The sequence below is a fragment of the Neopsephotus bourkii genome, unplaced genomic scaffold, assembly GCF_033783945.1.
Source record: "Neopsephotus bourkii isolate Nb327-2 ecotype Australia unplaced genomic scaffold, CSIRO-AGI_Nbou_v1 NB_593, whole genome shotgun sequence".
Lineage (NCBI taxonomy): Eukaryota > Metazoa > Chordata > Aves > Psittaciformes > Psittacidae > Neopsephotus > Neopsephotus bourkii.
Window position 1 is genome coordinate 735,790 of NW_026901094.1, and position 16,527 is coordinate 752,316.

At 42.9% G+C, this 16,527-nt stretch overlaps 1 protein-coding gene across 2 annotated transcripts in view; it reads left to right on the top strand.

The window, feature by feature from the left end:
* Window positions 1-16,527, top strand: part of MIB2 (MIB E3 ubiquitin protein ligase 2) — a 36,754-nt gene that overhangs the window by 6,465 nt on the left and 13,762 nt on the right. For both annotated transcript variants that reach the window (XM_061351535.1, XM_061351536.1), the window contains exons 3-8: window positions 4,132-4,482; window positions 4,935-5,106; window positions 11,120-11,226; window positions 13,433-13,627; window positions 14,423-14,565; window positions 16,255-16,362. In XM_061351535.1, the coding sequence (XP_061207519.1) occupies window positions 4,236-4,482; window positions 4,935-5,106; window positions 11,120-11,226; window positions 13,433-13,627; window positions 14,423-14,565; window positions 16,255-16,362 (972 nt within the window). In that variant the 5' untranslated portion in view covers window positions 4,132-4,235. The remainder of the gene's footprint in view (window positions 1-4,131; window positions 4,483-4,934; window positions 5,107-11,119; window positions 11,227-13,432; window positions 13,628-14,422; window positions 14,566-16,254; window positions 16,363-16,527) is intronic.

A 16,527-nucleotide genomic window follows, 5' to 3' on the forward strand; every position in this document is an offset into this window, starting at 1 on the left:
TGGGTTTAGTCTAATTTCTAGTGGTTAAGTTTGTCACAGAGTAGCTGAGATAGTGTCAGTCCTGTGCCTTAGAGGATCTGCTAGTGCTTGGGAATGAGGAGTTTGTGTCTTCTGTTCTGTAATTCAGCACTGTGGCTTTGCAATGGGGCTGGGCTCTTAAAGCCTTTTTTGTTTTAGCCATGAAAGATTGAGCTTGGAATCTGCTTTCTCCAAAATGGAGAGGGGGACCTTACCAGACTTTCAGTCCCAGTGACTGATCTGACTTGTGCTGCTCTTTTTATGAGCAAGGGCTGTGGAATGAGATCTGGAGAACAATGAACAACTAGATGGGCCTGCCTGCCTGTTTTTCCACATCAAGAAGCGGGGCTTGTACTAGTGCTGTGTTATGAGGTAATATGAAAGCTTAGTGTTTGTGAATTAACAGTTTACTGAAACTACTCTGAGAGCAAAAAACTCCTTTGTCATATGTTAATTTTTTCTCGTTTAGTAGGGTTTTATGTATAGGTAACAGAAGGCACTATTACCAGGGAGCTCCTTAAGAGGCCTGCTAAAGAAGGTAAGGGTTTTGAGTGCTGGGGGAGCTAGTTTAAAGTAAGAGACTGACTGAGGTGTGGGGTAGATAAACTTGGTTCAGAAGAAATGAGAGCGAATTAGAATATGAACTTCCACTGAAGGACTTTTGGGCTGTGTAGAAAGGCAAAAGGAGAGAGATTTGCAAATGGTAGAGCTTGGCATTGAACTGATGTGAACTGGAGTTGGTAAAATGCCATGGCATAGGCAAAAGTCTCCAGATGGGGCCTCTACCAGGAGCTGGAGGTTGAGTACATCAAGTTCAGGTGTGATGGCAGCCAAGGCCTCCTCTGGGATTGCAGTTCCAGAAGGCAGCAATAAAAGCTGATGATAACTCCTGGCCTTACCTGGGAGCCAGGAGTGTACAAAAGCTACAAAGTGGTCTTTGTGTGGTGGTAAGTCAAAAAGCATTATTTACTGTGTGCTTTGCTGGGTTTTTTGGTCTGTTTTCACTTAATAGTGACTGTATTTGTGAGGAATTGGGTGTCTCCTTGTGAGAAATGACATTGCCTCCTGTTAGTGAGACTACTTGTGTGTCTGCTGCTGTGCTGTCCTGGGAGCTTACTGTTTGCTGAAAAGAAAGAAAGGTGAAGGGTAAGGCTGGGTATGTACCAGGGCTGCATCCCGAGGATTGAATTGTATCAGATTTAGGGGCTTGTAGCCTCTGTGAGCTTTGTATTCCTTGGAAAACCACCTAAGAGTAAAAGGATGAAAGAAGGAATCCCTGAAAGTGTTCAAGACCAGGTTAGATGGGGTTTGGAGCAACCTGCTCTAGTGGAAGGTTGGCAACCCCATGGCAGGGGGTTGGAACTGGGTGAGTTTTAAGGTTCCTTCCAACCCAAACCATTCTGGGATTCTGTAAGTAGACAACGTGAGCTCTTCGGTAGTTGTTGGATGCTGCAGATCTCACTTTCAGAGATAGAAAAACAGCATTGCTTAAAAAAAAAAAGAAAAAGAAACAAAATCACCTGCATCTTTCTCTGTTTGTTGAACTGTTCAAACAACGTGATAACTGAATGACATGTGCTGATTTTGTCACTGCTTGCACCACTGGTTGGTTCTGTTTGCTGTGTATCCAGTGCAGCAGCAACCTTTGCCTCTTGCCAGGCAGATGCCAGGCTGTCTCTAGAGCACCCTTTTACCAGCATCAGTTTGAATGTTGGCAGAAAATGGCAGTAATTATTGCAATTAACGTGTGAACTGAAGGCACTAAAGTATTTTCCCTTTGTTCCAGTTAAATATTACTGGGATTTCCTAAGAATGGACTCCTAGGTTACACTTGGGCTGTTCTTTCCTTTGTCACAGTCGATGGGGTCAAAATGTTAGGTCAGGATTCAGAAACATGCTTGGGTCACAGTGGTTTATTTGTTCCTAGTTACTTCAAAATCCCATGGGAAACTGACATTTTTCTCTGTGAATCATTTCTGGCAGCTCTACCTATCCTTCTCCAGAGCAATTGTGACCCAGAAAACATTGAGGGAGGAGTGTTTGCTTCAATGAGTGAAACATTTCCACTTAGGAAGTAAATAATGCTGATCTCTGGCAAGGTTCAGCCTGCATGAGCATTGTAATTCATCTTGTCAGGATTTTGAATGGTTCTTTGCTCTTGTTACGCATCGCCCCTGCGTATTAGATGGAAATGCAGGCTGCATTTGGTGCCTTCTTGTGTGGAAAATGTACCTTTGTATTGCTGAATGTTTGCATTTGCTTTCTCTGCAGTGGCTTTATCTTGACTGGTTGATAGCAGCCTTTTGAAAAAGCAGTTCTGCCTCTTAGTTAAAGCAATAAATTGCCCATTTTATTAATCTCTGATCTGAAGGGAGAGGGGATTGTACAACTCATTAGGCTCTGCAGTGCCTTCTAAGAAGCATATTCTTTCCTTTTGCTTTCATAAAGACAGTAAACACTGGTGCACCTTAAACTTGGCAATTTCACATCCACCTACACAAAGGAAGCCTAAATTCAAGTGTTGCCTGAGGCATTTTTAGTGATGATGAGAATGAAGCTGACATGAAATTCACAAGGACATTTGGGTTTGATGTTGCTCTCATATGGCTGGTGTTTGGATGTCGCAGGGATGAGTAGCAGGAAAAGAGAGATGCTAAAGCTGGACAGAAATCAGGCTCTTTCTGCATGCTGGAAACTTGATTTTTGCATCCAGTTACTCCTCCATACATTTAAAAGAGAATGTTTGGCTGGAGAAAGAGCCTTATTTTTAGGCCTCGGTGGGTTCAGTTGCTTTATTGGTAGGTGGTGGTGCTAAAAACACATCACATGGCACAGAGCTGCTGCTGTTGCTGGGTCTGAGTACACATCCTATTAGCTTGTCACCTAAACCAGGTTGGTCAGCCTGGTTTGAACCTGCTCTGGGAAGTTTGCTATACCTTGGGAATCTGCATTGTTTGAGCCTTGGCACTCTGTTGAGTCTTGTTCTTTCAAATGTGCAGAAAATTCTTCATGTTACAGATGCCCAAAAATAAAGGGGTGCTGCAGTAGATTTTTCCAGAAGTCAAACCAGCATTTTGGTCCTACATATTGAAAGCCACACTGTGTCTTGTTCTGGTAAAAGAGGTAAACCAGGCTTTGAAACTCTGATTTAATTCCAAGTGGTGGACATGCTGCATGCATGTGGTATTCACTTTATTTATCACTTCATTTATTACCTGTCATGGCAACAGCTGTAAAGGCTATTGCAAGCTTTTAATGATGCCAGCACAAAATCTGCAATGCTTATTGCAGGTAAGCGATTCCACTTCCCTGTTCCTGCCATTGATAAATAGGAGCAAAAATTGACATTTCTCTGACATTGGCACTTTAAAACTGCTGTTACTTTTGGAGAACAAACTTTTTTTTTCCCATATGCATCTTTAAAACTTCTTGTATCCCAAAATCAAACCTAGAACTAACTTTCTGGGCAAGTGAAATTCAACACTGCAGTATCATGTGATGTGATGTGTATAGAGAGTCTTCCTGAAAAGTAGACTGATATTGGCTTTTCATTGCTAAAATTATGCTGCTGGTGTTTTCCTGGTCATTTCTTTCAACTCTCTTTACTGTGCTCCTTTGCTTCTGTTGCCATTGTGTCTCTAGTAGCTGTTGTACACAATCACAACTGGTTGGGGTTGGAAGGGACTTAAAGCTCATCCAGTTCCAACTCCCTGCTACAGGCAGGGACACCTTCCACTAGAGCAGCTTTCTCCAAGCCCCTGTGTCCAGCCTGGCCTTGAACACTGCCAGGGATGGGGCAGCCACAGCTTCTCTGGGCACACGTTCCTGAATTTGAAACCAAGGGCTGGTACTGGAGTTCTGTAAAGATTTCTTGCCCAGTTCTCTTTTTTCATGCCCAGTGCTCTGGGATAAGTGTCCTGGCTGTTATACAGATGTTTCCGTGCCATGGAAGTCTGGCTAGTTTGTGTATCTGCAAAAGCTGTGAGGATCCCCGTTTCGATAAAGTACAGATTTATCTGCTCAGCAGGTCAGGCCTCTTCTGTAGGCATGTCATTTTGTGGGAAAAATATGATGTGTTGAGTGGCGTCACTTAGTTCTGTGTTACCTTATTAGGTGTGCTGACCATGCTGCTGGCGATGCTGACTGTGTTGCTGATGATACTGCCTGTCTCCAGGACCCTCTACGTGGAAGAACTGTAGGGCTCTCTGTGCAGATCGATGGACGTGGACCCCTATGCCAGCATGCAGGTTGGAATGCGGGTAGTTCGTGGAGTGGACTGGAAGTGGGGCAACCAGGACAACGGAGAAGGGAATGTTGGGACTGTGGTTGAGATTGGTCGGACAGGCAGCCCAACCACTCCAGACAAGACTGTGGTTGTGCAGTGGGATCAAGGCAACAGAACCAACTATCGGACTGGATTCCAAGGGGCTTACGACCTTCTTCTGTATGATAACGCTCAAATAGGTAAGTATAGCACAGACAAGAAGCACAAAACTAGTGCTGTAAACCCGTCTCCTCTAGCATACGCCGGTCTCATATGCTAGCTGGAATGTTAAGCCTTTGGCAGCTGCCTTTGGGTTGATGCTGAGCAGCAGTGTACATTCCGCCAATTCATGCAATGAAATTCCTGTTTGCCTTTATGCAAAGGCTTTTCTTTCCTCTTTCTGTTATGTCTGTGAGCCTAACGGTTTTGCTGACTGTCATTCTGTTGAATTCTGGCATGGCTTTTAGGATCAGAGTCCATTAAGCTGGGAAATGGATAATTCATATTACACATCACTTGATATTATGTTGCTGCATCATCTTCAATGCTCAGTGCTTGATTTTATTTCTTTAAAACATGCTGATTTAGTTCTTAAGGGCCTGGTCAGCCTGCTTTCTCTGGATCTTCTATTCCTTTGCTTTTGTTCTCCTAGGTGTCCGTCACCCTAACATCATCTGTGACTGTTGCAAGAAGCATGGGATACGGGGAATGCGGTGGAAATGCAAAATGTGTTTCGACTACGACTTGTGCACACAGTGTTACATGAACAACAAGCATGATCTGTCCCACTCCTTCGAGCGCTACGAGACGGCGCACTCACAACCGTAAGTGATGCTGCAGGGGAAGTCCAGTTAATCCTGTTGGGATCTGGAGGTCACTGTTCTGTCATAGTGGTCTCCAAAATGGGGTGTGTATGCCCCAGGGGTTGGTGATGTGCCAAGACATTGAAGTCTATTCTCCTGTCCTGAGGAACAACTGAAAAGCAGTCTCAAACAGCAGTTTAATTTCCACCTACTAAGGTAGACATGAAGATGAATCTTGTAATCCTCTTGCCTTTAGGAAAAGTAATAGGAAATCAGCTCTTGTCACTGTCTCTTATATTTTACTTCCCTCCTACCCCTCCCCTTGAGAACATCACTGTGCATTGCATCCATCTGCAGAATGAAAAGTGTAATTACTTCGCTAAAGACAGTGGTGCTGGATTTGCAGCTGGTTTTCCTCCCATATGCTCACACTGAAGTTGATCACAACAGTTTTGTCAGTGTGGTTGTGCCAGAATTCTTGGTGCTAGCAAAGGGATAGATGTTGCTGTCCAGAGAATGCTCATTGAGCCTTATGTTTATCCACTGGATTAAGATGTTCCTTGAGCTTGTGTTAGTATGACAAGTAAGCCAGATCCTATTGTGAAATGAGCTTTGTGATTTCATATCTAGATACAAAAATAATACATATAAATATGTAAGAATGTTCTGATTTTAAAAAGAAGTGAAACAAGGGGCATGGAAGGAGATCACCTTTGAACAATGCCACAGAGAGGATTTCTTTGGAATAACAGAGGTCTGAGCTGTAAAGTTACATTGCCTTAGGCAATGCAGCATCTTTTTTTGAGAACAAAAATTGCATACTTATGACTCACTAGGACTATTACTTAAATCACTCATCTCAATTTTCTAGCTTAATAAAACAGAAGAGAAAACCTTTGGCAGTTCCCCAAGGACCAAAAAAAGCTGTGTGTTTAAAAAGACATGGTAACTGCTGTGTGGATCTGGGTTTGCTTGAGATGTTGTTGCTAGCTGCTGTTGTTTGAGTGGCTGTGACACAGGATGAGTCTTGAGATTCTCTCCTTTCTCTGACAGGGAATGGGTATCTTTCACTTCACAATGATCCTCAAGTGCAGCAATGTGTTGCTTTCAAGACTGCTCACTAATCCTAGGATTTAAATGGCCTTAAGCCCAGACAGCCACTGCAGGGGGTTCCCAATCAGTTTCCTAAAGAGGCTTTGAAGACACCTTTACCTGAAGGCTATTTCAGGTCTTCGGTGACCTGAGTTTCAACCTGAGTTTGGAAGTACTGTGTTTTTTGTACTGTGCCATTTGAAGGCATCTTTTCCTGCCATCTGCCAATTGCTGATGTGTTTTATTGGTCTTGTTTGCTTTGAAATTAATGGCTGTTCTGGGAGAGGCTCCCATCCTTAGTTTAAAAGGGTGGACTGCTCAATTTCACTGAAGACCTTTCTTGGCAGTTGTGTATCCATTTGCTAAATATACACTTAATAATTGGAAGGTAAATCAATGTCTGTAAGCAGAGTGCAAAGCAAAACTTACCAGGGTTAGGGCAGGAATAGCCAGGCACACTCAATCAGGTCTGAGATAATCTTTCTGTCATCCAGAATCTTAATAGCATTATATTGAAGTGCAAAAGCAGCAGTGGCATTTTGCATGCTTCCTCTTCTCAGGGATGATGCGAAGTTGAATTTCAGTAGGGTATGTGGTGCATTTTACCAGGCTGTTTTCTAGACTTCTCTCACCAATAAATCACAACCTTAACACTTGAAAAGGTCCTGTTCTCTTTCTGGAGAACAATGGAGTTTGAGGAGCCAGCAAAGCACACAGGGAAACATTCTGTGTAATCAAGCATAAGAAACTCAAGAATTTTCTCAGTATGTGTTGTGTTTTATACTGGACTCAGAACAGAGTCTGCTGTTATTTTCAGCCATAGTTCTTAAACCAGCTCTGTCTATTCTAGTTACCAGTAGGATTTCTGAATCAGATACAAGAACAAATGCATGGTACCATGTAGGTATGCATGTGCAGTGCAGATCCATCTAAGGCAGCTTTAATAATGCAGCATGCCATCTGTGATGGCTTCTACTATAAACGTGAACTAATATAGTAGTTGAGTGATAACTGCTGCTGTTTTACTACTAGTCAATAGAGGATGCAGGTTTATGTACTTTAGTAGCCTCTTGAATGTGTGTTATTTATGCAGTGTCATTTAAGCTGCTAGACCAAGAATTGTTGATGAGCAACATCCTGGACCAGATCTGTCTTATGTGATGATGTGCTTGTTTCCTAACTTTTTGGGAAAGAAAAGCACAGTAAGTATTAATGAATTTATCAGTATGAATTAATGAATAATTGTACTTCTTAAAAAAGCCACCGTGATTTACTGGATAAGTTACCTAATGTGCCTCCTTAAAATCCACATAGATTGTAGAACACTAGAGAATGTCCCCACACTAGGCTTCCCTTGGGATATTCTGTTTGATTTGTGGAATTAGAGATTAAATTTCATTGATGTGTTTTGTCTTTTCTGGATCAAAACTTCAAGCAAGAGAACTCCTCTGTGAGAGCATAGTTGAGAGAACCTTCTGTCTGCAGTAGGGTGTTGAGTCTTCAGTGCACACACATGCTTTCGTACACATTTAGTAGCCTTGGTCTGAAATCTTGCCCATGTGGCTTTTCAGAACTGAGTCTGACACAGGTTAGCTTTGGAGGTTATCAAAAAAGACAACAAGCATTTAGCCCAGCTCAGGCCTTGCAGTGTAAGCTATAAATGTGTAGCTGGTTTTGTGAAGAACTGTGCCTGGGCAAGGAAGGATAGGATTGACAATGGAAATTCTTGGTAAAGCCAGTTCCTGAAATAGGTTCCTGCGATCCTGATCCCTCGCTTACCAGCATCCTTGTCTTAGTCTGGTTCACACTTGAGCAATCAGCATCCGCCTGCCATCTGTCAGAATTTCCTTCCTTTATCCTTTGCTGGAAGTGCTTCAGTAAAAGCTTTGCTAGGGAGGATTAGAGAATCTGGAATCTCTTGCAGTGTTGAGCTTGGTTATACCCACAATTTCTGCAGGATATTGTGTTGGCTTGAGGTGTAGCATGTGTAGATCTTTATATATTCCAGGAGTTTGTACCCACCATGAGCTGAGATTCTAGTTACAGCAGTGCCTTTCTGAAGAGACTGACACAGTATTTACAGGCTGCTACCTTGCAGGGTGTCCATCTCTTTGACTTTCTAGTCCTGTTTGTTGTGCTTGTTTCTTCAGATAAGAATTTTCTGCAGTGAGGAAGTCTCTGTCTTATAAAATATGTTAGGTGTGTGTGATATGAAGAGGCTCTGCCTTCTGCACGGCCTCAGATTGTTGCTGTACAACTCTTTTTAAACTCCAGATCAGTCGTTTTGGGTCTCAATATCTGTAAAGCATGGATGATGCTATTTTTCTAGCTGGCTGGAGCACAGATCTCAGTGATGTGAAAGGCTAGGTGAGCACCTAGTGAAAACTGAACACAGGCAGAATATCCCCATGGGGTGGTTCCCAGCATGCTGAGGGGAGACACAGCTTCATTCTGTCCAGCACATACTCCTAAGTGTTTTCTGCACTCTACAGTAATTTAATACCATTGGAACTTGTAGGGCAGCAGTGGCTGCAGACTTTGGCTGTCATAATTGAAGTTGTTATTAAAAGCAATACTGCAATGATTAAGTTTATCCCTTGGGTATTTTTGCAACATGCTGGTGACTTTGGTTGTTAGCCAGTACTTGAAGCAAAACATACTGAATTAGATGAAAACCAAAGATGTATTGGCTGAGGGCATTTGGTTCTCTCATCATTCTTTGGTGTTGCTGATCAGCGGTGTGTGGTTCAGCCCACGGTCAATGTTTTTGTGAGGCTGAGGAAAGAAGGCACTTACAGTGGGGTGCCTCCAGCATGTAAGTAAAATGGGAGATGGAGTTTCTTACACTTCTTTAAGGATCAGTTTTCTGAATTGGGCACCTTTGTTTTCCTGGTTTCTACCCACAAATTCCACTCAAAGTGGCAAGTTAATATGAGAGCTGTTGAGATAGGAGATTGCTGCTGTTATATGATTCATACACAAAGGGAAATGGTGCTGGAATATAAGGAATGGTGGTTATTTTGTAGTTGAAACATCTTGCTGCTTTATTTTACTGTCACTGAAAATCTTTGCATTGAAACCCCTTGTGAGAGTAGGGTTTGGAGGAGAAGTGTATTTTTATCACTTTGTCTCAGGGCTCGACTAAGACATCTTTGATAAACTGCTAGAAAAGCATTCAGCAGAATACTGTGAAAATAGGATGTTGCAGCTGAGTTGCTTCAGCTGTAGCACACAGATCCATGCTGGGTTTTGTAGCAAATCTATAGGGGATGACACTGTGATGAAATGAATGCTGATCAGTGTTTCTTTTTAGCTGAGTTTTTTCCTGGCCCTCTTTCATTATCTTCTTTCATAACAACTGCCAGCCTTGATGGTGTTTAAAACAGACAAAATCGCAGTCATTCAGAAGATGATCTCCATCTTCCTCTTGTTGAGCTACAGTCTGGGTAACAAGCATTCAGCTATTACAAGAACATGTGTAAATAATCTCTCCCTCTTTAAAAACACATTAGGTTGTAAAGCACAGTTCCCAAGTTAAGGAAGGTAAAAAACATAGGCGTTTGATGGATAAGTAAACAGTTCGGGCATAAGCTTTTTATCCTTCTGAGTCTCCACCTTCTCTCTCTAGGTATTAGATGGAAAATAAATACAGCATTCTGAGGTCAGGCTTCCCCTCCCCTTCCCTGGGCTGGAGCAGCTGCTGAGCTTGGGTTTGCACTGTCTGCTCTGGGAGCTGCCAAGAGCCTGTCAGGAGGAGGTGCATGGTTATGGGTATGGATTGTGGCACCTCTGCAGTCACCTGGCAAAGTGGATTGTACCTGAGTGAGCAACACAAATTGGTCCATAAGGAATTTGGTGGCTTGGTGTCTCATGAGACAGCTTTCTGCTAGGGAACAGGGACTAGGAGCAGCACGCACAAAACCAGCAGAGGAGCTGCTGTAACATTATGGGAATTGGAAGCTGCTTTAACAGGACATCAGACCCCCTGTTTACTATCACGTAGGTATTTCTTGTCTTTGTTCTTTATCTGGGTCAGTGTGTGTCTGTGATGCAGACAGAAAGGTCTCTGTTATCCTGGAAGCAGTCTAGCCACAACACTGCTGCTCTAATCTGCTCTGCTTTTCAGCCAGTGAACTGGGCTGTGCAGTCTGCAGGTTAGATTATGAAATGTGCTGAACTCCTTATCAAATAGGAGACTGCCTAAGCCATTAATGCTTCCATGCTGTGTACATCTTAGTGATGTCCATTGTTGCATTAAACTTAACAATGGGATACAAGGGCAGCTGAGTGCCAGTTTTGTTCTATGACATGATGTCAGACTTCCTGTGTAAATGACTTTTTCTTATTCCTCTGATTTTTCTTTCTCTTCCTCTCAGAGGCTCTGGTTTTTAATTGCGAAACAAATTAATTGACTTGGGTGGTGTTGTATGTGTTCAGCTTCCTGAATCAGCAAGATGCAATTCTGGTGGCTACCAGCATGAGAGAGACACCCCACCACAGCCCTGCTGCTTGTGTATAGGTTGTGTTGGTCTCCACAGACTGTCACTGAAGTGTGCCTGTTCCTCATGGCAGCCTCCATCCCCAAATACCTGCATCTCACAGTTGAGAGAGACACAGCTTTTTTAAGTTCTGTAGCATGAATCTCACAATTTTTGGTAACATTTGAAGATAAAACCTGTGTCATCCTTAGCCCAGTGTATTATTCGTTAGTTGTCTTGCTGCCATCAGTGGAACAGTGCCTGAATATTCTGACCTTCCTGGGGGACCAGCTTTTAGGGTCAAAGACCCTCTGTTTTATGGTTTTCTTTCACTTCTTACATGCTCTTCAGAACTCAAGCCATGTTTTTCTCTGTGTGTGGTACACTTGGTCCTCACGAGCTCGGTTGGAAAAGAGCTTTATGAAGTGGGAACAAATTCATGTGTTTTCTCTTTGTTTTTCCAGAGTCCTTGTGAGCCCTCGACAGAATTTGACTCGCATCACACTCAAAGGAACTTTCCAGGGGGCTAAAGTAGTGCGTGGCCCTGACTGGGAGTGGGGTAACCAGGACGGTAAGCTGCTTTTGAGGTGTCCTATAAAACAAACTTGCGACATAAGCTGTATGCATCCCACCTTTTCCTGGAAAGGCTTCCATTCACAGGAGGAGCAGGCTCTGTCTGCCTTCCTGTGCAGTACTCCATTTTAACTTTGGAGTTCTCTGGAATATCCTTAGTTGCACACTTTTAAGAACAGTTAAGAGAAATGATCTAGGAGTGTTTCCCCTGGAGCTTTAATGAAGAACTGTTTGCTGTGGTTGCTGGTGGATTGTTTCTGCTTTCTGCATGAATTGTGACTTCAGGCTGAAAATCTAAGAAGAAAAAAGATGCCTTTTCTAGAGCTGCTTTTGGGGTATGACTCAGTTGAACTCGCTGATGACAATTTCTGTGTAGTGCTGCAGGGTTAAGGACGTGTTACTGTCCATTTCTATTCCAGAGCCTTTTACAGCTTCTTTTTCCCTTTTATAATTACATTGTAAGTCCAAAGGTTTCCAGTGTTGACTCCACCATTTATTGCAGCTCCGAGTTTAGTGCAGGGCATATGGACACTTGCAGGGTATGAGAGCAAAAGAAGCTTATGCTCAGTACAGCTTATCCATCCTTTTGAGATCAGATCAACATTTACACGTCTGAGACTGGTGTTGCTTACAATGATTGTGACCTGAAAGCAGTTAACATGTGCAAGACAAGTGAGGAAGCATAAGGTCAGCCACTCAGCTGGTCTCTGATGAGCACTGCCTCGTCTTTGATGGAGCTGCCCCCATCCACAGCCATTTGCTGTTCTGAACTTAGCTTCCTGGTAGCACTAACACATCAGCTCTGTTAACATTTAAGGAGGTAACATGTAAGATTGGTAATAAATAACCTTACAAACTCTGTGATAGGGTCGTGGTAAATCTGTGTACTTGGTAGGGGCAATAGTAGCTAGTTGAGAAATCTGATCAGATGGTGTTGCTTTTCAGCCACTTCAGCTTTTTCACTGAATACATGTTTTTCCTTACTACCGCTTCCCAAAGTCCAAACACTGTGGAAGTGGAAGCTGGTGCCCTTCTCAAAGAAAAGCATCTGAACAGGGTGAAGCAGATTACTTCTTGTTGTTGTTCAGTCTGAATCCCTGCTGCAACAGACAAACATAAATTCTTGTGTCACTTTGGTCATTCAAGTTATTTTGGTGCGAAGTTTCTGTCAGCATTAACTTGAGGCCAGTGATGCATACCAGGTTTCTTACAGACTGAAAGAGTAGGGAGAGGACAGTCATCTACTACATCCTGTCCATGTTATTATGGTCAAATGAACACAGTGTTGATGCAAGATGAGTGTTTTCCTGTACTTGAACCTTGATACTGTCCAGAGATTGTTCCTTCCCCTGGTCAATAACTGCATATTGGATGTATGCTCCCCATGCCCAGCCACGTCCAGATGGTTCAGTAGTACACTTCCTTGCTTGGGCAGATAAAGAGAAGAACCAGGACAAACTTGGTGTTCCTCCGCCTGGCCACTGTTGGGGAGAGATTAAAGACTTTGGGTGGATTTTACACCACTGCTGTGTTTTTATCTTGCCACAGCGTGGTGCCGTGACTCTGTGTTGTCTAGCTAGGCAGTGTTTCTGTACACTGAGGGATGGCTGTTCCTACACAGAATTCACCTTTTCCATACTTGTATTCCTAAGTAAATGGCTGGCTGGCTTTCAGTGAGTTTAATGCAGAGATTCTGTCCTTGTTGGTCAAACTGAGTTGTCTCATGGTGTAATTTCCCTAATTAAAAAGGTGACTAAGATCTCTTGTGCCTTCTGCAAATCAAGGTGAATCATGCAAGCTTTGAGGAAGTTGTATAAGTTGCTGAATAATTTGAGGGTATTTTTGGTGTGGTTTCCTTTTGTTTATATGAACACTTGACTGCAGGGCATTGCTTCAGGCAGCAGTGTGCTACTGTTTAATACGTAAACTGGCCCAGGACAGGCCCCCACAGAAATCCTTCCTGGTGGCATCCTCTTTGTCAGAATACTGTCTTCCCAGCTGTTGACTTGTGGCTCTGTACCTACTCCTCTGTGGTGAATAGTTGGAGAACTGACCGTTTTTTCCTTTTTTTTTTTTAGTTAGCTAAGGTAAAAATCTCATTAAGCTGTATCTCAGCAAACATCTTGGTGTCAGGTGATACAGGAAGTGTATTGGTCTCAGTGAAAATGCAAACTGAACACTTTGTCCCCCTCTTTTTCCATCAGGTGGAGAAGGTAAAGTTGGACGAGTGGTTGATATTCGTGGCTGGGATGTAGAGACCGGACGCAGCGTGGCCAGTGTAACGTGGTCTGATGGTACCACCAATGTCTACAGAGTTGGACACAAGGGAAAAGTGGACCTGAAATGTACTGTGGAGGCATCTGGTGGCTTTTACTACAAAGAGCATCTCCCAAAATTAGGTACGTAGACATAAGTCTTTTGTTGAGAAATGGTGACAAAAGGGAGGTGTCTAAGAAAGGAGCTCCCAAATACTTGTCCAGCAGGGTTGTTAGGAAAAGTAATGGGAAAAGGTGATGTCTGTATGGGCAACTTGCTGCAATTCACCTTTCTCTGATGACACCAAGGAAATTACTTGTGGTTTTGGATTCTTTTTACTAAGGTGTAATTTAGTTGTAATTTTTTTTTAATGAGGTGCAGGGACCATCTTTTGCTCCCCTGGGAAAACAGGGAGGTCTGTTCTTGAGTTTGCAGCAGCAGAATTAGGTCTTTCTCATTCTTTTCTCTCCCTGAGCAGCTTGGCAAGAGCATGAGGGAAGGGAAGGGTTGGATGGGGAGCCTATTTCCAGTGGAATGGCCTCTTGCTACACAGGAAACTGGGAGGATGAAGCAGGCTATATGGCTGCCTATGGAAGAGAACTTCGAGTCCTGTGTGGGTGTGCCTGCTCAACAACTGGTGTGGGTGACTGGATTGCTAAGAACAGCTACTGATGTCTGACATGACATGAGAGGCATCATTCAAAGGCATTCCTCTGTCTGAGAAGGGATAAAATTGTCTTGTAAGAGCTAACTCGTCCTTAACCGTACCAATATTTAGTGAGAGCTAAATTCTCTTGAACTCTTTACATAGGTTGCCCCACAGCCATTCTGCCCCAGTTAAGACTATTAGTTTGCAACCCTTGTTATAAAGCCAAACGAGACATAAAGTGTGTTATTGCATCCTTCATCTCTATGGGTGGTGGTGTCCTTCTCTTTAGGAAGGCCAGCTGAACTGCAGCGGAAGGAGAGCACAGACAGGCATCCCTTCCAGCATGGGGACAAAGTGAAATGCCTTCTGGACATTGACATCTTGCGGGAGATGCAGGAAGGCCATGGTGGCTGGAATCCTAAAATGGCTGAGGTATGCTTCTGCTTGCTTCTGTTCTCTCAGCAGTGTAATAGTCACTATCTCAGCCTACATAAGTAGGCCCTGGCTAGGAAGTTAGCAGAACATCTTTGTGTAAATTGTTACCTTTTACATGTATATTGTATTGACTGAATCACAAATACAAATTTAGTGATAGGACACTGGAGTTGGATTTATTTTGGGGCACAGATAAGTCTGTGTTTTATGAGAATTGCCTTGGGGAGCCCTGCTTAATTCCTAAGAATCTCTGATGCGTCTAAAGAGTTGCTCAAAAGTCTTGGAAGTCAGTATATAAAAAGCAAGGGCTGGTTTGTTTGTTTTGCAATGAGCCATGGATCTTTTCTTTGGAGTTCTGGATCCATTCACTGCTTTGGCATTGCTGCTAATAAAAGTTATGTGTTTTGTCAATAGTGGGCTCTATCCCCAGCCAGGGCTAAAATTTCTCATCCCATACAATGTCTCTTGGACCTTGGCCTGTTACCTTGGCTTTAGTTTGAAGAGCCGTCAGTCTGTTGTCACCTGTTATCTAAAAAGTAGAGGAAGTAAAGACAGAAATGATGCCTATTAATGTAGTGGAGCATCTCAAGGGGTTGTGAACACTGGGGATGTGCTTATATCTAGATGAAATAATAATAGGTAAATGAATAAATTTGCCATTTAAAAGGTTTGTGCTTTTCGTTTCTCCACAAGTCAACTTTTTTTTTTTGCTTTTCATAGACTTCAGATACTGCCCCAAATAGATTAAATTACCTTCACGTATTGAAAAAGGCGTTATTGCTGTTACATAGTAGATTTGCAAGACAAAATCAAATCACATTTTGATACTCACCAGTCCAGTAATAAAACCTGTCTCTAAGCCTGTATTAGTAACTTGTATAAAAGTGACTTTTTGGAGAGAGAAGGAAATACATAGCCACAAGTGACCCAAATGCCTGCTGCACTTGACTCAGTAAATGAATAGCTTGCAGGTCTGATTCTGAGGCAGCTGTCTGAAGCCTTGATACATGAAGCAATGCTGTAAAATGATAAGGATACCTTCTGTATATATTCTATCCAAGCCCACCCTGTAGGTGAGCAATCTTTGTGAAATAAGACTTTAAAATATCAAGACAAACTCTTATCATTTCAGTTTCAATCTGGAAATCTATTAACTGAGCATCAGCCTCTTCTTTTAGCCTGGCAGGCAGGGATTCGCCTGTCATCTCAGAAATAGGTACTTTTTGTCTCCTTCAGTACTCTCAGGACCTGCCAGAATCACAGCTATAGAACAGAGCACTACACAACTATACTTGTTTTCTGTAGTCTCCTCTGCCATGCTCCTTTTTCCCTCTCAAAGCATGCCTTGCTGATATTATACTGCAGAACAATGTTGTAATCTCTGCCCATCTTTGTCACTTGGAAAGAGAAGGACAATTTGTGCTGCATTTTCAAGGGTTTTCACACTTTGTATTCCTATCACTCTACTCCCCCAGTGTGCTGCTATTTTAAGGGGGCTTCTTAAGCAGCTTTTCCCTCCTTTTGCAGAAAAACAATGGCTGCATCTCATTTTCAGCAGGGTTGGGAGAACTGTTAGTCTGTGAATTGGAAATGATGCGTGATTTAGCCATCTATGCTTTCCCCACTGTTAAACAATGTGATTTATTTAGGGGGTTTCCCCTACTTTTTTTTTTTCCCTATCAAAAGTTCATTGGCCAGACAGGGACTGTGCACAGAATCACGGACAGAGGGGACGTGAGGGTCCAGTTCAACAGTGAAACGCGCTGGACTTTCCATCCTGGAGCTCTGACTAAGGTAGGTGCCTGATGAGTGAGCTTGGCCATGACTGGAAATGCTTCAGAGAGTAGCTGTTAATCTAACCTGCTGTGTTTGAGACACATTGTGTCCTAGCAAGTGCTGAAGAAATAAACTGGTGTTCTAAAAGCAGTAGTTCAAGGCAGAATTTCCTGCATGCCATCA